The sequence below is a fragment of the Lynx canadensis genome, chromosome D2, assembly GCF_007474595.2.
Source record: "Lynx canadensis isolate LIC74 chromosome D2, mLynCan4.pri.v2, whole genome shotgun sequence".
NCBI lineage: Eukaryota > Metazoa > Chordata > Mammalia > Carnivora > Felidae > Lynx > Lynx canadensis.
The window spans coordinates 63,811,591-63,834,557 of record NC_044313.2 but is presented as its reverse complement, the minus strand read 5'-3'; the positions used below and the strand labels follow the sequence as shown (position 1 = coordinate 63,834,557).

At 36.7% G+C, this 22,967-nt stretch overlaps 1 protein-coding gene across 1 annotated transcript in view; it reads left to right on the top strand.

Annotated features, from left to right (window-relative positions):
* ARID5B (AT-rich interaction domain 5B) overlaps positions 1 to 22,967 on the top strand; it is a 179,703-nt gene that overhangs the window by 24,862 nt on the left and 131,874 nt on the right. The window contains exon 3 of the mRNA XM_030334493.1: positions 6,207 to 6,432. Within this exon, the coding sequence (XP_030190353.1) occupies positions 6,207 to 6,432 (226 nt within the window). The remainder of the gene's footprint in view (positions 1 to 6,206; positions 6,433 to 22,967) is intronic.

The window sequence follows — 22,967 nt, the reverse complement described above, 5'->3', positions numbered from 1 at the left end:
GGATGTTAAATTTCCCTTGTGTCAGCTAAGATCTTTTCTTACAATAAGTCAAATGGGCTGTGGAGTTCCACTGAGCTTGAGCTCATTCTGAGACATCTAAATTCACAACACGGGGCTGGAATCTAGATGAATTTTTGGAACCAAACTGGAAAGTAGTCAGAGGCTTAAAGGTAAATATTGGAATTCCCATGGAGAATATGCAGAGAAAGAAGATCTAGACCCAGACTGCATCTAAGGGTATATGTTTCCTACATTTTCCCAGTAGGGAGATGGAAAAAGGAAGAAGAAAAATTGAACAAAGCAAAGAAATGTATAGGTGGTAGATGCTGGGTAGGTGTTCTTCCTGGATCCACTGAGTTTTTGTACATCTCGTGAGCAGAGCCACTGACTGTTCTGGACTTCCCTTTCAAGGATGCTTATGTAATGAACAGCCTTGGAAGACAGAGCTAGTGTCTCCAGCACAGAGGGCAGGCATAATCACTGCCCAGTATTAAAGATTTGGGTTCCCTCCGCTCAGGGTCTCACTCCTATAATGCACCCCACTGCCTGTGCAGGTATCATCTAGCTCTCTTGGCATCTCATTTTGGGAATTAGGTATTGAAGAAGCAACACAAACACGATCCTTTCACTGCAGCTATTGCTGTAAGCAATAAACCATTCTTTGTCTCTGACCAGGAGTCTTGTGTCCTCTGCCAGCATCCATGGAACTGTGGCAGGACAACTTGTAAGATTGAAAGTAGAGTAAAATCTTAGACTCTTCACAGTTCTTAATAAGAGGATGAGTTTCATCAAAGGTAGGGTTGTTCATTATCAAATGCCACTAAGAGGTCAAAGAAACCAAAGAATAAGAAAAGGTCTTGGTTTCACGATACAACACAATGGTTCTCAAAGTTTTTGGACTCAAGACCTTTTGCACTCAAATTACTGAGGACGCCGAAGAGCTTTTGTTTATGTGGGTTATATCTATTAATATTTACTGCATTGTAAGTCAAAACTAGAAATAACTTACAAATTCTTGGTAACTTATTGAAAACTAAAAATAAAATGACATCCATATGTAAAAAAAAACAAAAAAAACAACAACCCTGAATGTTAAGCTGAATCTCAAACTTTATTCAAGATTAAGTCAAAATGGATCATACTTCTATACAACTTTGGGAAGAAAACATAGAAGCTCTTTGTGACCCAGGATTAGGCAAAGAGTTCATAGGTGCAACAGCAAAGCCACGATTCAAATAAAACAGCTGATCGATTGGACTTAGCCAAAATTTAAAACTTTTGTTTTGTTGAATACACAATTAAAAGAATGGGAAGACAGCTACAGAATGGGAGAAAATATTTTCAAAACACATATCAGACAAAAGACCTGTATTCAGTACATACAAGAATTCTCAAAACTCAATAGTCAGAAAATAAACAGCCCAATTTGAGAAATGAGCCTGAAGACCTCAACCCACACTTCACCAAAAAGGATATACGGATGAAAAATTAACACCTGAAAAGACGTTCAACATCATTAGTCATTAGGGAAATGAAAATTTAAAACATGATGAGAAGCCACTGCATTTATATTATGATAGCAATAATAAGTTAATTAACAAACCCAGTATCAAGGGCTGGCAAGGATGAGAAGCAACTGGAAATCTCATCCATTGCTGGTGGGAATGCAAAATGGTAAAGCCACTCTGGAAAATGGTTTCTACAAAATTAGATATACACTTACCCAGCAGTTCCTCTCCCAAGTATTTATTCTAGAGAATTGAAAATGTATGTTCACACACACACACACACACACACAAAACCATCTGGTTATAGCAGCTCTATTTGTAATTCACAAAGTTGAAAACAACCCAGTGTCCCTCAATGGGCGAATGGATGAATAATTTTGGGACACATCCATATCATGAGATACTACTCAGCAGTGAAAAGGAACAAGCTATTGATACATACAGCAACATGGATGGATCTCAGAGGAATTATCCTGAGTGAAAGAAGTAATCTCAAAAGATTTCAGATGGTATGATTCAATTTATACAACATTTGGAAAAGAGAAAAAAGATAGCAAGAAGAGATCAGTGGTTGCCATGAGGTAAAAGTCATAGAACTATACATCAAAACAGGAAATTTTACTGTAAGCTAATTTAAAAAATAAGAACAGCAATATAAACCCATTATATATATTTGCCACATTTTTATGGAAATTAACCATATTTTCAAAAACAAAAAAAAAACAGTGGCATTGTTTTACATTTTTATAAGCTCTTTACTGTCTAGCTTAATAGAGACAGCTGGAATTCTCATATCTGCTTCTGTATTTACTCTCTTGCCTTACCGTATGTCATATAGTCTCTGGAAAACCCCACTATACACTTGAAAGAGAATAAGACTGCAAAAAGCAAGTAATGTCTTAGTATTATTATGATCTTTGTTTTGATTCTATGGACTACCTGAAATAATCTGGGGGATTACCCAGGGTTCCTGGACTACACTTTGAGAACCACTGACACAATACACTGTCCCAAATTTCAGTAATTTTCATGCATCTTGACTTTTTTTTTTTGGCTGTACCCACATGTCCTGTGTTTACTTAATGGTTTAGTTCAAATTGACCTATTTTTTAACTTAAATTTATTTAAAGAGGAAACATTCTAAATCTCCTGTAAATGGAAAACCAGTACCACTTTCCCATTAATGAAAAGTAACCACAAAAATAAGTAAGCAATGAGTAATATATATATATATATATATATATATATATATATATATATATGTATGTATGTAAAGTTTACCTGTGAGCCATCTAAACTCATCTCTGCAAGGACTCAGGACAATGAAAATGGGAGTTAATACTGACGTACCACTCATTTATGTTAGCCCATTTAATCCTCAAAATTACCATAAGAGGTAAATAGTATTATTATCCTTTTTTTCTACATACATACAAAATCTTGAAGCACGGGGAGGTTAAAGAAGTTTCTTAGTGTTCCATGGTGAATAAATTGCAGACCTGGGATTTAAACCCAGGCAGAAGGCTCCTGAGTCCAGGATGAATACTCTGTGGGCAGATAGGAAACCTGGGTTTTTGTCTAAGTTCTATTGGAAGTTGGTATGAGGATATGTCATAAAATGAAGGAGGTGGAATAAATCAGGGTGTGCAAGTTTAAATGTTGATTGGCTGTCCGGGGGGCCAGGCAGGTAAGGCAACAGGGAGTGATGGGGTCAGTGGTCAACTCGAGATCTCGCATCTTATCTAAAGAAAGCAACCACTTCCAACTGTTTGGGGGGACGTTTTTGTTTGTTTGTTTTGGCAGAGATATCATTTTATTTTACTATTTCATTTCATTTTGTGAAAAGATGGACGTCTGGATACCTTGTGCAAAGTTTTCCAATTTTTAGAACATGTGCAGAGGCCGGCAATACACAGGCAGGCTAATTCATGACTAGATCCTTTCCTCTGACATAGAGGATTCCGTGATTCAAAAAGCTGTTTTTTATACAGTGGTAGACACAAAATCCAAATTACAGAAACAAGCCGTTTAAAACAATGATGAAAGGGGATATGGGCTCCGATAGCGTCTCAACACAGCCTACATAAATATTGATCGGGAACTGGGTTAATTGAAAAGCCAAGGTACATTAATAGAATAACAAAGTGTATTTCTTTGTGTTCCTTTTGTGTTGTATTAGAGTAAATCAGCAATATTTATCCAGTGCTAATTCTCGGTTTGCAGAGAGCTAATGTAATCATGAGATGAGCTTATTGAAATTCTTTTCTTAGACATAGAGGCTTGCCCGAGAACGGCGTGTATTAAGAACTTTAGTCAAAGCTTGCTCAGAATAGTAAATACGAACATGTGATTTATGCCATTGTGTGTACAAAGCAATGTTTCCTGAGACATTTTCTATATATATGTTAGCTGTTTTGTTTTTTGGGCTGGTCTGCTGCTTCCCCCTCCTCCGCTTATCAGATTTCCTTCTAAATCCTGGCATTTGACAATGTTGCAGGGCCAGTTTCTCTGTGAATCCACAGTAAAACATACTGGTGGTTTCACAATTAATCCAAACTTGGGTTTATGGCTTATGTGTGTTTATGTGAATTCCTGCATTTGTTTTTATATATGTGTGTATATTCATAAAGTCTGTTTCTGAGAGAGAGAAAAGGAGGGAGAATAAAATCTATAGACTGAATCTTGAAAGATGGGTTTATTCATCAATGACATCATAAGGATTGTATTTTCTCTTGGTTAATAAACTGTTTGTTTGGCGGGCGTTGTAAGCCAGCCAGCGCTAGTCATGCCATTTCTTGGAAAAGATCTGAAGCAACTGGTAATTGACATGATAATCATTTGATCATAGCGCTATTTGAAAATAACACTCATCTCCAAACTTGTCTCTTCTAAGGAACCATATTTGGTAACATTGTTGCCAAATTCCATCTTTGCCAATGTTGAGTCTTCTATACCATGATACTTAATTATTTTCAGTATATTCTAAACTTGATTTCTGGTGTGCCCTGTCCAGAAGCTGTTCCCATATGCTTTGAAACAATATCCAGCCTGAATTTTCATTCTGACATTTAATAATCACCATGTAATAGCTATAAAATGCGTGACAACTACAGATCTTTTATTTCAAGAGGATGGTGTAGTGAATCTGAGTGAAATCATCCATTGAAATGGTACTTTGTAATATGCCCCATTGTTTATAAAGTATTGAATTTTTTTTTTCAGGAGCAAAGGATAAAAACAGTTTCCACTTTGGGTCCCATTCAGGGGAAGTTCATATTTAATCATGATAAGAGAAAGGACTCCATTACGAAAGTTTTACTTTTCATTTTTGATAGAGTATTTATTTTGTTGCTGCCTAACAAACTTTGTTCTCAGAAGCAGCTTGGAACTGGATGAGGAAAAGTGAAATTTTAGATCCTACCTTAAAACATTTTTAAAAATGAAATCCAGGGTTTCTCATTGTGTGAAGCTTATCTTTTTTGTTTGCTTTGGAGTAACGTGTGCAGTACTGTGTGTGTGTGTGTGTGTGTGTGTGTGTGTGTGTGTGTGTGTGGAGGTGGGGGGCGGGAAGGAGGAAAGAGTCATGTTTAACAGCAAAATTAGCCAAAATCACTTGTGAATTCCTTTTGTTTAATAGCTTAGAGACATCTTCCTGTTGTTGTTTGTCAAAAATATTTCTAAGATTTTGTAAGCTTAGGGGTTTTCACAGCTAAGCTTTTCTTCAGAAATGTGAAGTAAAAGAAATGAAAGAAGTCAGTTCAAGTTGAAATGTCAAATGCTTCAAATAATTTAACTTAAAACCCAGTGAGATGATCTTCTTAAGCTTTTTCCAAGGAATCTTTGGGTAGGAGAGGCCTTCCTTTGCTCCATGGATGGATCTCTATTAAATATCTTGCTAGATTAATTCTGAGTCAGAAAAGTTGGTTGTTTCCTGGAAACAATTAGGGATGCTTAAAATTCAAATTTATGATCCATAGGAGAAACTTAAGTTTCAACTACTTTTCTTAGATTCAAAGGCTTTCTCCTCACTCACCCTCTCTCTTCTTACCCCATATGTATTAAAAGAAAAAAAAATCAGTTCATTTCTCAACTTACAAAGTTTTTAAGAAACATGAGAATGTGTAAGTTTCTTTCAGTGGGAAGCACATAACATTTATGAAGTATTTCTTTTGGGATTACATCACAGTTTTATTTAATTTTTAGGACAAAAGTTAAATTCAATATTTGTGTATAAGCCAAGGGAAAATGTACCATAAACATAGGAATTTGGGGGTGAGTCAGAGTTCCAAGAATCCCAGATTTACTTAGACCATTTATATAGAGACAGGCTAACCATTAGTCACCTAGTTCTCGCTTTTTACTTTTGCAATTAACTGCACCTAAAAATTAGCTTTCACCTGAGTGGTCAGATAGGCAGCATGGGCTTTGGCAGCTAGCATTAAAAATAGCTATCAGAATTACTGCTCTAATCATATAACAAATATATCTTATAAATTATTTTTCAACTAGACAGCTAGCAGTGAAAACCCGTTGAAATGAAGCGAGCTATTAAAGATACTCTGTCACCAAAAAACACATTGTTTGCTCGTGTAGGGCTAAACCACTCAAATGGTATTTCAGATGGGCTTTGTTGAAAATTTGTCATTTGCCTCTCAACCACCAATAATAGTTTTGTTCTCTCCTGACCACCTCTTGTAGGATGAAGTCATTGCTGTTTCCGAAAAGGTAATCGTGAAGCTTGAAGACCTGGTCAAGTGGGTACATTCCGATTTCTCCAAGTGGAGGTGTGGCCTCCAGGCTGGGTCGGTGAAAACCGAGGCCTTGGGAAGGAATGGACAGAAAGAAGCCCTGCTCAAGTACAGGCAGTCAACACTCAACAGTGGGCTCAACTTCAAAGACGTTCTCAAGGAAAAGGCTGACCTTGGTAAATAGAATTTGTACTTCCAAATCTAACGTGTGGGCGGATACAGTAACCTACTTTTTTTTTTTTTTTTTTTTGGTCATAGACTTTTCTGGAAATCCTGCCATATATATAATTTTACATATAAAATTTCTTTAGCCTCAAAGGGTCCTCGGAACACCTTATGGGCACGTAGTCTGGGTGTGTAAGGGATGGGTGTTACCTGCCGGATCACAGGGCCTTCTTGGCGTGGAGCCCTGTACTAGAACCTGGGGGATAGCACACATGACCTCAGGCAGCTTCCACGTGGTGTCAAGGCGTGAGACTTAACTAGGACACCTGAAATAGAACTAGTGAAGAGTTTAAATATTTGTTCTAAGTAGATAGTATGACATCTATTAATACCATGTCAGAATTTCATGTTTTCATGTTGGGTGGAAAATGAAGTGAGGAAGAGAGGCGAGTGACTTCATGTGGAGCAGGAGAGCAGTGTCAATGCGGGGAAGCCACTGGTTGGCAACTCATGGCGTAGGTTTCCCTGGGCTTTTAGCATTCGGAGATCACCATGAACGTATTTTTTTCTTTCCTTCCCTCCCTTATTCCACTATGAGTTTAAAGGAGAACTTGAGATTTGGAGTAGTTATTCTAATTAGTGTTCGAATCCTGACTCTCCTGCTTATTAGCCGTGTTTTCTGGGCAATTTCTTTAACCTCCTAGCCTTAGTTTCCCTATGTGAAAAATATGAGAACTTTACAGGGTCACTGAGATGTAAGATACAAAGGGTTTCGGACCGTGATGACTGGTATATAGGAGGGGCTCCATAATTAATTCTATTGCTTTTTCTTAACAGTTTCTTCTCCAGTGCCTTTTTGTGCCCTTTTCTTGTGTTTTGTTTTGTTTTTTTTTCCTCTTGTTTGTACGTCCCTCTGGCATTCAGTGACTTACTCTTCTAACATTGCTCAAGACCAAAGTTGTTGACCTCTGATTTAGACTCGTTATTTCCTCTTTAGGCAAAGAGGAACTTCACTTTTAACATATTAAGGCATCTTTTTCTTTCATTCTGGCACAATGCTGATTTTCATAGCCCTATTTTATGCCTTAATGTGACAACTTCCTGTTTTTTTTTTAACCTAGGATTTAACTATTACGACAAACCTAGACGATTTATTTAATTGGCATAAAGAGACTACATAACAACAGTAACTGTCTTTCATGGGATTCTGATTTGTGATGAGCTGTACTGTGCTTTGGGACTCATATTAATATTTTCTTGCAGTTTGAATCAATGACCAACAGTTTCCTGTCATCTTTTGGTAGATGTCAGGCAGTAATATTTTGGACATGGCGGCCTGTCACGTGTACATTTAGAGAAAATTATTTAATCTGGTGGTTTTATTTTAAAGCCAATAAATTGATTTCTTAAACTTCCTATATATTCTGTTACACGTCCCAATTTTATGAACACACAAATGACCAGTCTTCTGACCTGTGCTAATGCTGAATAATAATACATCTGTTGTATTCTTTTCCTAATGTATGATCTAAGTTGTATTGCTATTGTCTTATGTTTTCCTTAACATTAAAATGTTTCTTTTGTTCGTTTGATTTTTTTTTTTTTTTTAGTTATGGAATATACTGTTACTAATAAAAAACTAAACAGGAAACCCACAGGGGACAAAAGGATGTGTAGATGGTTAAGCTTCTTGTTGCACATATAAACAAGAGTATTTATAGTGGAACTGTTTTCTGTTTAAAATTGATAGTTTATTAATGAATATGAAAAGAAACTCAATCTCTTAATTCTAACAAAAGATTTAGAGGGTTTGATCTTAGTGAATTCTAAAAAATGTCCATGACCTATTTTTTAATAACTGATTTCAAGAAGAAATTGATTTATGGTGAATATTCAAATTACTTAGTGGTGTTTTAACTCTAGCTGTTCATTAGACTCACCAGGGGAATTTTGAAAATAATACTGATTGCTAAGTCCAGCTTCCCCAAATTCTTCATTCAGTGAGATTGAGACAAGGCCAAGGAATGTGTACTGATAAAAGACTTTCTAGGTGATTCTAATTTTTTTTTTTTTTTTGGTCTCATTTGGGAACAGCACTACAATTAGTGCTGAAGAAGGGAAAATAATCAACAGGAGATTTGATTGGGAGGCTCTCCTCTGGTGAACAAGAAACACCATGTACTTTTCCTTTCTTTGTTTTTTAATGTAAAATACCCCTTTAAGGATAGAATTTGGGGCCTTGAAATTCTACTCAGTTGGTATGAACTGTGGGGAATTTGAGACAAATAGCTTTTGTAATTGGAATGCACACTGTGTTGTAATAATGTGGAAAGAGAAACAAAAACTTTCCTTAATGTAATGAGTTTCCATTATCTGCCTGATCTAAGGTTTACAAGTCTACATTGTTAGGATTTATATTAGGGAGATAGGGGGTGTCATTTGCTGTACGCATTCCTGTCCCAGCAACTTTCTCTTCAACCTCTTCCTTTCTCTGTCTGCAACATCAAAATATTTGTTGTCTGTACTTTTCTTTCTGCACAGTGGTTTTCTTATCTCTCTTTCTCTTGGCCACACTGAAACCACTTCCAATACCACATTGTTAATGGAAGTTCACACACTTATTAGGTTTTTCCTTCTGTAGAACACTTCCAACTCCTCATTGTTCTTACCAAAGAAAGAAGATGAACTCTGAGATTACTTAAGACCCCCCCTTTTTTTTTCTGGTGGAAGTAAGCAAAGAATGGAAAGATCTCACCTTTCTGTGGCTAAAATAAAACTCCAGTACGTTATTTTTTTAACTGAAGTATTTCATCACGTTAAAACATCAATAACAACATACTAATTAGGTTGACTCTTAAAGAAGGGATTCTACCATCTAAAAGCTAATTAAGGAACTCTTCTTGCTCAACGTTTAGGTAGAATAAGCTCCCTTTAATCCCGGTTTGTGTCACTTCCTGTCCCTCTCTGAATAGTAAAAAAAACAAGAATGTTCTCACAAATGTGTGTCTGCCAACAAATTAATACTCCGCAAAGAGAAACTCTGCCCCAAATGGCAGCTTCCAATAACTGCTCTGATTCAAACCACAGTTCTTATTTTTTTTTTATCCCCTTCCCCTTTAAGGACAATATTTGCGGATATCATGTTTGCTTTTTACAAAATCTCTGCAGTTTTCGTTTAAGATTCTAAATGGCTGGTGATAACATGACACATCTAGGTAGTGGGAAAGACAACAATCTTCAAAAACACTCCTGAGATGTGTTGCAGCGCCTTCGTCCCCTTCCCTCCTCTTTGTCCTTTTCAAAGAAAGAAAGTTCAGTATGAAACCAATTCAAATTATGACTTTACTCAGTGAGATGTTTTACCTTCTGTCAGTTTCATACTGAAGTTTATAGAAAAAGAAAAAAAGAAGAAAGAACTGTGTTAAAATAGAAGGGTTAAGGAATGTATTATTCATAAGCATAACGAACACAGGAACCTGTTTTTCCAGAAGAATCGGGTTGATTAAATCATTCACTACACAAGCTTCTAGTTATTTATTTTTGTCTTTAGAATTACAGTACTTAGCTTTTGTAATAAAGTGGACTTGATACCCATATTTGGTATGGCAGTTGGAAGTAGTCAAATGAAGAATTATTTCATTTTACGAAATTTTTAGCAACTAAGGAATATAAACACTATCAGTTAAACATAGCAAACTTGCATTTTTTATTCCTTGGGCTATAGTTTGAAAAAAAATCAAATTATTTTATATAACACTGCTTCTTACAGAGTTCCTTTAAGTGAAGTATGAAAGCTGCAGAGTAAGCTTTATTGGCCTATAAATATGTCATTATAGTTGGACTACATTTATATGCTTTGGATTGTTGTTTAAGCCAAGAAAATATGTCTCTACAGGTTGACTTTTTATTGAAACCCTTTGAGGCATACAACAGAATGTATTTTAGGCCAAGGTTATTAAAACAGCATTTTTATTTTTTTGCAGCAGACTCATTGTCAATTATGCTGCCACAAACTGTCTGTGGATGGGCAGTTATAAATGGTTTCATCTCCAAATGTGTCTCTAGAAAAAGAAAGAAAAGATAGAAGCATCTGAGCTGAAATTGAGAAGAGAGACCAAAGGATGTGGGTGTGGGTACAGCTGAATTTAATGATGGGGGTTCCCTCAGTTCAATTTCTGTTTCTAAAGGCCCATCAGATTGAGAAAGTGTGGCTTCCCCTGTCCCTTCTGGTGCTTGGATTTTACTGTACTCTGGGGAATAAACAGCATGGTAGTTGAAAGAGCAGTGGATGGGAGGTCAGGAGACTCTTGGCTCTACTTGTCCTGTAGATCTGTCACTCCCTGGAACAGTCAGCAGGTGTTTGTGCCTTCAGGTTCCTGGGATGTAAAATCGGTGTAATAGTGTGTACCTTGCTTTATCTCCCTGGATTTTTGAGAAGGTCAACTGGGGACTAATTAGTTAGTGTCAATGGCAGCCTTTGTGATACTGAAGTCCTAGTATTTTCACCATGTTACTGTGAGAAGGAGGTTCTATATGATAGGGAGCTATGTGGTATGATATTAGTTTATTTGTCCCTTTTGAACTTCCTGAATCATGTGGTCTAGTGTTTAGGGCAGGGTTTATTCTCATTACTGTCTGCCTCAATAGAAGACGGTTATTAAAATCCTTCTGGTCTTTGCTTTAATATATTATATATAATATATATTATATATGTATTTATATATTATATATAATGTGTATATATTGTGTATATATAATATGCACATATATTACATATTAAATAGATTACATATTACATATTAAATATATATTATGTGTATATGTATAAATGTATATAAATTATGTGTGTATATATAATGTATATATATTATATGTTGAATATATAATATATATTAAGTATATATATTATAAACATATACTATGTATATACATTATGTATACATGTACGTATGTATATATGTACATATAAATTATGTGTATATTAAATATAAAATATATGTATGTATTTGTAAGTTTCTTTACATATAGATTTTTTTTATGTTGTATAACTTTTTTCCTTTTGAAAATTTTGTCAAAATAAACTGGGCCGTTAAGTGCCCAGTAGTATAAATGACTTCTCTAGTACTTTTAGTTAGAAATTAACTATACTGCTTGGAAGTCTTGGAAGCCTTGTGTTTCAAATGGTTATTTCAGATCACTTTTGAGTTTGATGTGTCAAGCTGCTTCCAAGGGTGTGGATTGGGTCATGATTCTTATTCTGCATTGAAGAAAACAGTTTAAATTTCTGCATTATGAAGCATGGTAAGGTGCTGATGGTTTACCATAATGAGGAATTTTCACCTGATACATCTAAGGAACTTGCTAGGATTGAAAACATGCTAATTATTAAGACAGTCCTTTCCTTCCTTCCTCCTTCCTTCGTTCCTAGATGTAAACTTCGTATATTTATTAAACAGTCTTATGTACGTATTTGCTGTTTACGTTTTAACTTCCATTGCTAGGTTAGCTGTACTGTTTTCCCTAAGGTAGAAACTTGTGAAGTTTCTTAGATGGTATATTGTTGAATTTTTCTATTCATGAATATCATAAGGAATCCCTACGGAAGGACCCCTTCACTGAAACAGATCTGGCCTTTATAGTAGCCTTGAGTTCAAAATAGAAATCAATTACATATGGAGCCTATCAGAAATTTGTAAAGGTACTTTCTAAAGGAGTTTCTCACAAGGCCTTCTGACAGTATTGTTGTGTGAACCACGCATTCTTTAAAGAAACTCATCATGGCACAGTTAACACTAGAGAAGTATGCTGTCAAAGGGCCAACATGGCTGTTTCCTCAAGGTTACCTCATGCCACTGTAAAGTGACAGCCCAAAGGACCTTTGACAGGAGTGAGTTCATACTTCCAAGAATCTGTATCCAAGATGTTCAAAGCTTTAGAACAACTTAATGATGGGATATTTTCTATGGATCTAGGAAGACATCAGGGAGATTACTTCATTTCATTTCAACGTTAAAATTCAGCTTGCCCACGTAATCAAATAGTTGAACGTTGTCCTGCAATAATGGTAGAATGTGTGTGTAAGAAGTGTCTTGAAAAAATGACAGTCATGTATTTTGTCTGCACTTAGCCATCTTGGCTGTTCCTGCTGGAAAGGAAGTCTGCAAAATCTAACCATGTGCGAGCCAGTCAGCAGCTAGTCATGGATATTGCTGTCTAGATATTCGTGTTGCCATCATTCATGAAGGCTCATTCCAAGTTAAGACCCTTTCATTTAGAATTTCTGTTGTCTTGTGCATCTTCTAGTGTTTTCTAGAATTATGAATGCTTTTTAGAATTCCAGATTCCTATCTTCTCTTGATAATGGACTGAAGATGGGTAGTCAATAGAAGAGAAATTTGTAGAATTTAAGAGTTTATTCTTTTAAAATTGGAGATCTTGGGGCAAAAGTAGGGGGAAAAACATGAAATTGGAAATTTCAGTGCTATTTTTAGTATTCAGGTTACCAGTATTCACCTCTTGGCTACAATGCATGAACAAGGTAAGAAACTCATGCTTTTTTCTAGCTCTTCAGAGAGTCGTTAGGCTAGACATTGATGTCGTTGATGTTTCTTCTCCCCTTTCCTTGAAATAGTTCTCAATCCCTATTATTATATTATTATTATATATATACTCTAATATTAGTGTTTATTTGGCTGAACAATCCCAATTTTTTTCAGTTTTTCCCCAGGATGTGGTTTTAAAATCTCTCACCATCCTGGTTACTCATCTTAGGATCCACTTTGGGTGTCCTTTTACACCTCTTACCCATTGATGTTTTATGAGCTCATCTGTGCTGAGAAACCTAGACCAAAATGAGAGGCGGCTTCCAGTGGAACAGAGACTGATACACATCCTTCAGGCTTGGCAGGCTGCACTGACTAACATATGAGACTCTCATACCAGCGGTATCGTCTGGACTTCTACTTCTCAGAGCAAGAAGGAGGGAAAATATGTTATTTAGCCACTATTCCTGAATTTTAGTCACCTGGGTTTTTTTGTTGTTGTTGGTTTGTTTTGGTTTGGTTTAGTTTGATTTTGTAGTAGTATTAAGTGTAGACTATTATCTAATGAACATCATTGTCAACTAAGATGGCAGGAGTCTCTGTGGCTCAAAACCAGTGCTGTGCTTTTCTAGCTTCTGTTGTTCCTGTAGTTGTGTACTATAGCATTTAAGGTAGCACTTGCCCCAGTTGAGTTTTGCCTCAATAAAGGTCTACAGTTGAATACCAGCTTGGTGTCCAGCTAGTTTAACCTGCTCCAATCAAATAAGATAAAGACCAAGAAGTATTCCCTAAATTATCATATGTGTTAGTTGAATGCATTATTCTCCCGGACTCCAGCTGTTTTTGCTTTTTCATGTGTTTTCATTTTCTGTTCTTCTGGCATTTGGTCTTTAATCAGATACTCTGTGGTCATGTCTGTGATAAAAAGACCATGATGGGGAAAGCAATCAACCCATAATTTTGTTTTATTATTTCATTGATTTCATTATTTATTATTTCAGTAATAAGAAATGTTAATTTCACAATGAACTATCTGTGATGGTCACCATCTGAGGATAGATAACCAAAGATGAAAGAAATTTAGGTGTGGTCACACACAGAGACACAGAGTCCTTTGCCATATAGATAGATAGATAGATAGATAGATAGATAGATAGATTGATAGATAGTGTGTGTGTGTGTGTGTGTGTGTATTTATGTATCACGTTTAGCCTGGTTACATATCTGGGGCTACTGGAGAAAGTCTTCTAGGGAACCTTAGTTTCTTGCAAACTCGTTAATTTCTGGTATCATAGATGAATTGATGAACTTGAAGCAATAAATCTTTTTGCATTTGGTGACAGGAGTGCAACATTGACTCTGTGCCTCTAATGTGCTTTAAAAATGAGGTTAGATTCAACAGTTCCCCTTCCAACTGGAGATACATAATGCTTTCCTCCTATTCTTGTAACCCTAAAATGTTTCTGTTTGCTTTCCACCTCTCATCTATTGAGCCTCTGCATGGTTACTGACTGCAGGCTGTTATTATAGCTGCTATCACGATGGCCTCACCTTGGAGCACAAAGCACATGCATCCTACATGTGAATTGATGTGACTTTTCCAGGGGGTTTTGTGAGCAGATATTTGATTGGGGCATTTAGACTTAATTCTCTTTAGTGTTGACGCTGATTCTTCCAAACAGCTCGTTTATCTTTTAGAGTACTTGAAATGTGAGGTTTTATTGCAAAACATTAATTTTCCTAAATGTCAAAGATGCGCTCCCCTTCTCTCCTCCAGCATTATGTGTTTAAGTCTGTAGTTTGTGCAGGTCACTGCAGAGAAAAGCTGAGGTTTGGACTTTTACCCCGTTTTAATAAATATATTTATTTAGGACAGACTGGAATAATGATGGGTTTTCAAAGCCTTTACGAAGTGCTTCATGCACAGTAGGGGCTGAGCAAACAGTGCTGCCATTTCGGGGTTTCCTGATTGCCTCACCTTGTGTGTTTCCAGTTAGTATGCTGGGATGAAGTAGCCTTCCTTCTTTCTTTCCTGAAATCCCAGAGCCGTGCCTTGCCGCGAACTTTCTTCCTTTGGACCTCTCCACTTGCTTTCTAAATTTTCAGTAATTTTTAACATTTTTATACTTCTGACCCTTTTAAAATACTGGCTTTCAGCCTGTAGCCCTCCTTTCTTCGAAAACTTCATGCCTGCTGGATAAAGTACAATGTTGTCGGCAAGCATCCAGTGCTTTTCTTTCTTATTAAATAACTTTCACTGTTGTTGTTTTTATTATTACCCATGCTATCCATATTGAAAATGCAGGCATTGCAAACAAAAAGCAGAAAAATGTAAGCTGCTTCCCTCCCACCCAGAACTAACTGCTGTTAGCACTTTGATATATCTATATGCCAGTGGATATCATATATGCAGAGACCATTCATATGCATATACCTTTTCCCCATAAAAACAAAATCTAACGTTTGCCTCACTGATTTAAATTCATACAGATGTGTTGCAACAGTGCCTTCATGTCCTAAAAGGGTCCACACTGTTTCTTCCTGCCTGCATAATGTTTTATCATAGAGGTGTTTCTATGGTTGGACATTTTGGTTACACTTTTGTTTTCCCAAAACTCTGTGAAGTTCTTGTTGCTCTGCACATACCCATGACTATCTCCTTATATATTTGTAGAGGCGGAATTGCCAGCTCAAAGTGCACTTGGAATGTTAAGACAGCCTATCTCTCTCCCTTATCTCCTATTCCTTTATGTAAACCTCCTGCTTCAGTCTAACTTGTCTAACTGCTTGGTCTTCTTTCTCTTTAACAACATGGACCTACCCTCCCGCCCCCCGATCTCTGCAGTACACTTTGAGTGGCTCATGCCTTCACTCATTCTTGAAATGCCCCTTCCAGGACTCTCTACCTATAGAAATTCTCTTCTTTAGGACTCAGTTTAAGCCCCGAAAGCCCTTGTACGCCATTCAGCTCTTAGTATTTTCCCTGCTTACAGAGCTCTTATCACACTTAGTGTCTCTACCACCTACTAAGCTCCTTACTCTGTAACGAGCAATAGAATGCAGTATCTTTTTCTTATCTTCCCCATAACAGTCTTAGGTCTATCGTGTAGGCACTCTAACTTCAAAGCTATACCTCCTAGGTTGAGTAAACATGCGACTTTTATGATGAACCTCTGAAATCTCTGGCGTTCTCTGCTCCGAGTCGAATTGGGATCCCTGTGTGCATACAGTGGTTGACTTCTTTTCCAGCACTTCCTAGGATGACACCCTCTAGAAGAGGGGCTGTCTCATTGGTACCTGGGAGGAGAAGCAATATGCTGGGGAAGGGTATATCGCTTTTAACTATTTTGGCTTAATTTGTAGTCAGCCATGTGTAGACTTATTGTAGGAAACTTATTAAGAGAGCTTTTGACCATGCTCGAAGCTAGCTGCTGGCCTGAGGATTTTTGGTGTGGTTGTAGGGATTTGTTGTGTGTAGACATTTTATGTATTAATGCTGGCATTTATTAATTCGTCTCTTCCTCAAGGGAATATTTTACATGTTTCAGGATTATAGCAGTCACAAAAATGTGCGGGGAAATAAACAAATCCAGACTGGACTTGCTCTGCCTTATCTTTTTTTTATTATCGGCTTGTTCATAATCTGTCTTTTTTTTAGGTGACAGGTTATTAAGGAGATGGTTTTAGCATGGCATCTAATATTTTGTATTCTGAGCAATTGCACTGTTTTAATCCTCACCTACCTTAAAATGGTTACTTGCTAATCATGATGGAGGATATTCTCCACCTTCCAACTACCCATTCGACTTCTTTGGTTCACAAAGAAACTATTCTATTAGGCCCTACAAAAACAATGCTTCATGCCTGGCCTATTCACTCGATAAGAAATAAAACATTGTTTTCATAGCAGTGCTGATAATAAGGCAGATTTCAAAGCATGATGAAACGTATACTTTTCGAGCAGAGAAAAACCTATAGTTACCTGGCTAATTACCCATCACGTGATGGTTGTGTGTAAATATAGGCTTCTCACATTTGCAGCCTCTGTATGGTTGTCTTTTTTTTTCTTTCTTTCCTTTTTTTTTTTTTTTAATTGAGAACGCTTTTTTAGTTGACATTGTTTTTATTAATATTTTCAATCCAAGATTTAGAATGAGCAAACAGAAGCTGCCACTTTAGGTTGGCTTCTTTTTCACCACTGTACTAAACCATTGTAGAGCAGACTTTAAAATAAGACAGATCTGGATTCACATTCAAATTTTTGCTCCATAAGCTGTATGACCTTAAAAGTTGTACTTCTGCTTTGATTGCTTATCTGTGAAACAGTTAACAATACTTGTCTCACGGGACTGGGAAAGATTAGAGTAGATCACATATGAGGAATCACCAAGCATACAGTGGGAGCGTTTTGTCAAGAATGCTGGTTTAGTTTCCTCTTTCCTTTAGAAGAGTAAACCTTACAAAATGCTGTTTTCTCCCCCAGAAAGTAAAATAGACAATTGCAACATAAAAGAATACCTAGATAATAGATAACAGTAGTATGTGACTTCATTCAGGTTGACTCCTAAACATTGGAGTATCTATTATAAGGCCCAGAAGTTGATTCAGGGTTAAGTAAGTCATGATCCCAGTTTCCTAGGGGTCCAAAACAACCTGGAGGATTACTTCGAAGTGCTTTTAAGGTGATGTTTTGAAATTTAATTCTTTTGGTTAGTGTTTACCTGTGTATTGCCCTGCAAACCATCTGCTTTTACTTCCTCTGATCACGCTTAGATCATAATGAGCAGCTGATTCTAGTTGGTTAGAAAATTTGATGCCAGGAGTTCAAATGTACTTTGGGATCTCACACGTGAAACATGTGAGTTACTGGCCTCATCTGCTGCTTCTCTGGCTGTGAACTGGCTGTTCTTGTGGTATACTGGGTTTATATAGATAAATGTATGATGCTTGTGTGCTTGTGGACTGGTCCACACTGGAAATCTGTTTGTTCTTGAGGTACCTAATTATTCCAAAAGAAACCAAACCACGCTGTGAAGGCCGTGGTTTTGTGTGTGTTTCCTCTTGAAGGTCATGAGCAAGAATTTTCGGACAGCCTGCGTTGTGCTACAGTAACAAACATCTCCCAAGTCTTGGTGGCTCAACACGACAAATGTTTATTTCTTGTTTAAGCACACAGTTCATTGTGGTGTACAGGACTCTACATAACAAATTTTCTCTTTTGTGATGGCTCCACAGTGGTGCTTCATGCTCATAGGAAGGGGAACAGAGGGGTGGAGAGCTATGTGCTAGAGTTTAAATGTTTACACTCAGTAGTAACATGAAGTAACACACATCACTTCCACTCACAATTCACTACTCATTCAGATTAATTTCATGGTCATGTCTTACTTTAAGGAGGTTAGGATATATAATCCTCCAGCATTCTTGGAAGGAAAGGAAAATTGGATGTCGGGTAAACACACCTGCCCTTGGGATAATGATCAATTTCAGAGAATAATAAAATCTTAGAGTTGATAATTTAGTTACAAGATTCTGCTTATGACATCTTTCCTGAACTTACTAGTTTTTAAATGTCTTCTGTTGAGATTTTGATTAGTTGACCTTTTACTGTTTTCAGCGGTTGGGAACTCATGACCTTATGAGGCAATTCCAGTCCATCTTTGATCATCTCTGTGTTAGAAATTATTACTTTTGATGACTTAAGCTTGAAATATATGGCTTATAGTACACACTATTATATTAATGGTATACTGTGGTTACTAATTGTATTCTTGTAAAAACAGACAACAAATCAAATTTTCTTTTTCCTTGATAGTGTTTCCAATATTTGAAAAGAGCTGCCCCTGCCCCCAGTTTTTCATTCTACCGGTCCAACACCAACAGCCACAATCCCACATTCCTTATGTAGCATGGCTTCTAATTCTTTCCCTTCGCCAGTAGTCCTCATCTAGAGGAGTCTCAGCTGTCCCTGCCACTCTCAGAGTGTAACTATATTTGTCGCTACTTAAAGAAAAGATGGGACTGCAACCCCTTAATTGTTTGTGTATAATACATGTAAAAATTTAAACTGTTTTTCCCCATAATTGTACTATTTATACAATACATGTAAAAATTCCAAAGTAAGAGTCCTTCTTCCCCTCCTTTCCAGTTTTACTCCTTCTCTTAACATTTACATGTGACTAACACTTGGTGGTTCCTGCTTCAGTTATCTTGTGTGTGTGCGCATGTAAATTGTTTTGCTTTAAAAATAAGATCTTACTGTGGACACTCACTGTCTGACAACTTGCTCTTATCAGCTACTTAAATAGCCTACAACTGTGCAGTCCAGTATAGTAGACACTAACTGCGCACAGCTATGGGGCACTTGAAACATGGCTCCTGCGACAGAGAAACGGAGTTTGTCATTTTAATTATTTTTAATGAATTCCAGTTTAAAATTAAAAGTTGAAGCAATTAAAATATTTTTGGTTAAGCATAAGATAACTTTATTGTTTTGATAAGGCTACTTATCACTTTGCTACACACTGAGCATGCAAATTACATGTACTGTAAGTAAAATACTCACCAGGTTTCAAAAACTTAGCATAAAAAGTAAATCTCATCAATAATTTTTTACATCAGTCACATGTTGAAATAATATTTTTGATGTGTTAGGTTGAATAAAATATATTATTGAAATTGATTTTACCTTTTCCTTTAAACTTTTTTTAATATGGCCACTAGAAAATTTAAAATTATATATGTGGCTCACGTTATATTTATATTGGACGGTGTCGATCCAGCGAGATTTGAATAGCTGTGATGGTTAGCCAAAGTTTTTATTTTGAAGTAGGATCGCTGTTGTATGCACTGAGTGCTTAAGAAGGCTAGGACACTAGATTTGCTGTGGAAGGAAGATGAAGACGAGAGTGACCCAGTGTCAGGAACTCATAGTGTAATGGGGCAGACAGACACGGCTAGGTTGTGACAGAGTTTGCCAGGGCGTGGATAAAAGTGTAAGCAAAGTGCACTGGAAACATGGAAGAAGTTTCCTCACTACATGTCTCGCAATGTGAGCAAACTTATAAATGCTTAAAGGGCAGGGATTATGATTGTTGAATAAATGAGGAGATTCCCATCCCATGTGATTTCTCTGTCCTACCAGGATATTACTAGAAGTGAAGAATCTCATGATCGATCATCTCTGGTGTAGATCTTCTTTCTGAACGGCCTACTCCTCTCACTGGGAATTTGGACTTTGTTCAAATTTGGCCTTCCAGATAGAATTCGTGTGTTTGATGTTAAATGCCGACCTTTCATTGTCTCTGTTAAACACATTGTGGTTCATACCAAGCTTGTCTAGTTAGCAGAAGAAATATATATATTATATATTCCTCATTGAAATTCCTAATATTTTGTCAAAGCTTTAGCACTTCTACCCAGAAAATGTTCTGAGATGTTGAAGGGAAGATAATTAAACTGAAGTCTCCTTCTTGGTTTATTTGAGTTTATAGAGTTCCATTTGTCTCATAACTACGAAGACTTTTTATGCCTACTAATGCATTCTCTGATGATAAAAGGATTATCAGTTGAAACTCAGAATGTTGTCTTTATCCTCTCATTGAGTGTCCTTGATTCATCAAAGCAATATTTTCATATCATATTCTCTGCTTGTATTACCTAGAAGCTAAGAAAAAAGTTGGCAATTTTAGATTTGCAAATGATAGAACTTTTCCATGAAAATGTCAACTTTCTGTCTGGTTACATTATTCATAGTTGCAAATGGGGCTAGTGTGGTTAATCAAATCAATTCACATAAAACAGTTTCTCCGGAAGGCAGTGTTAGTGGTGGATCTCACAAAATCAGAGAATTTACCTTGGGCAGAGCTTTCTGACTGAATAAAACTTCTGTCGAATCCGTTCTAGGAGTGAAGATAGGCATGGTATAGATCTATACTACAGATAACAGGTTCAGGGTTTGGTAGGCAGTGTACTGATAATCATCAGTTCTCTCCTACCCGCCCCCCCCCCAAAAAAAACCTCTGTAACTTAGGGTAGGTTTTAAGTCAAGTGCCTGAATGTTCTGTTGAAGAATCATCTGAGTCATGGGTTCTTAATTAAGGAACAATGGAAAAAATTTTGTGAGGATTCCTAACCGCCCCCACAACCAATGCCAAATCTTCCTGCAGAATTCTGTATGTAAATACACATTTTCTTGGAGACCATTCAGAGCATTAATCTGATTCTGAAAGGAGTCTGTGATGATAAAAAGTTATGAAATACTTTTTTAATATCTGATTATCAGTAATCCCTCTCTCCAAAAAACACCACTCAGGCATTTTGGCCAAATTTTATGTACTGCATTTTCCTGCTAGTCCATACATATGTGACTGGAAGGAAAGGTAGTTGGATTCTCCTGTTCTGATCGTGCTTAACTTTTGTGGGGGTGCCATAGATGACTTTGAGAATCTAAAGAACACTGGACTCCCTACCCAGAAGACATTGACATCCACAAAATTGGAATGACATTTGAGCACATTCATGGACTCTGTCCTGAAATTTGCTTTTTGAACTCTTGGGTCAAGACTGCTGGTTGATTCCCTTCAAAGAGTACAAAATCGTCATCCTATGAGGAAGAAAAACAAGGATGATGTGTGTCCACCCACAATGTTGGTGAGAATCCACTTTCAGATATGAGGATTTCCGGTTTTCACACGTGTGGCTCTCTCATCTCATATATTTTTCTTCTATATTTTCAAACTAGAAATTTGACAGCAAGAATAGACCATAGGCAATTCTTATTTTCTACTGTCTGGATAATCTGGATATGCTGTGTGGACATTATATCTTTATTAGTTACTTCCTCCATAGGGTGCTGTAAAAAGCTTGCAACACTGGGAAACCCTCTGCAGACTCCTTTTGATGAAGTAGAGCGCCCTTTTGTGATGTAAATACAATTCCTATGGCTTAATTTTTATATATCAGATTTTCATAAAATTAGGCCTAAGGAGTCTTTTGAAAGGCTTTTTGTCAAATCGACCCAGTGGCCACTTCTAACAGCAACTTATTTATTATGTGAATCCATCTCATGTTCAATATTCTTAATATTTATAAAATAATGACTTTTGTCTTTTACTTAGGGAGCTCTGCATATTGTTTATGAGTCTAATTTTAGTCTGTTTCCTGGGAATATGAGTTGAAGCCCAAAATGAGAAACGTTTTTTTTTTTTTTTAACTCTGATCAAAACCCTTAACTGCCATTTACTAGACTAAACTACGTATAAGGAAGGGAATGAGGGTCCCTCATTCCCCCAACCCTACTTTTAATGTAAGATATTGTCTGGCATGCAGTAGGTGTTCAAAATGTGCTTTGGATAAATGGTTGCATGACCAGGCTTTAGATCTTATATCTGGAGACAGCATGATGTAATGGTAGAAGTCTTACAGACCTGGACTTGAACCCTGGATCCCCAATAAAAAAAAAATCTATAATAATTCCTACCTCACAAGGATATTGTAGGATTTAATAATACACTCCATTTTAGGTTTTTAAGACAATGTCTGGCACAATAAAATGCTTGGTAAATGGTAGCATTATTGGGGCACCTGGGTGGCTCAGTCAGTTGAGCATCCAACTTGGCTCGGGTCATGATCTCATGGTTCGTGGATTTGAGCTTCGCATTGGGGTCTGTGCTGACAGCTTGGAGCCTGCTTCAGATTCTGTGTGTGTGTGTGTGTGTGTGTGTGTGTGTGTGTGTGTCTCAACAATAAATAAATATTTAAGACAATTTAAATGGTAGCATTATTAAAGTCTTAGGCTTTCAATTAAGATATCATAGACTTTAGTTGTTTATAAACCAACATCACAATTTTGTCATATTGAAATTCCCTATTTTATTATTTACTTAATATTTTTCTTTAAATTAACTGCTTTTTTTAACCTAACTTGATTTAATAGAAAATTTTATTTCACTACTATAAATGGAAAACCTGTATCACTTGCTATAAATAACAGTGAAGATAAA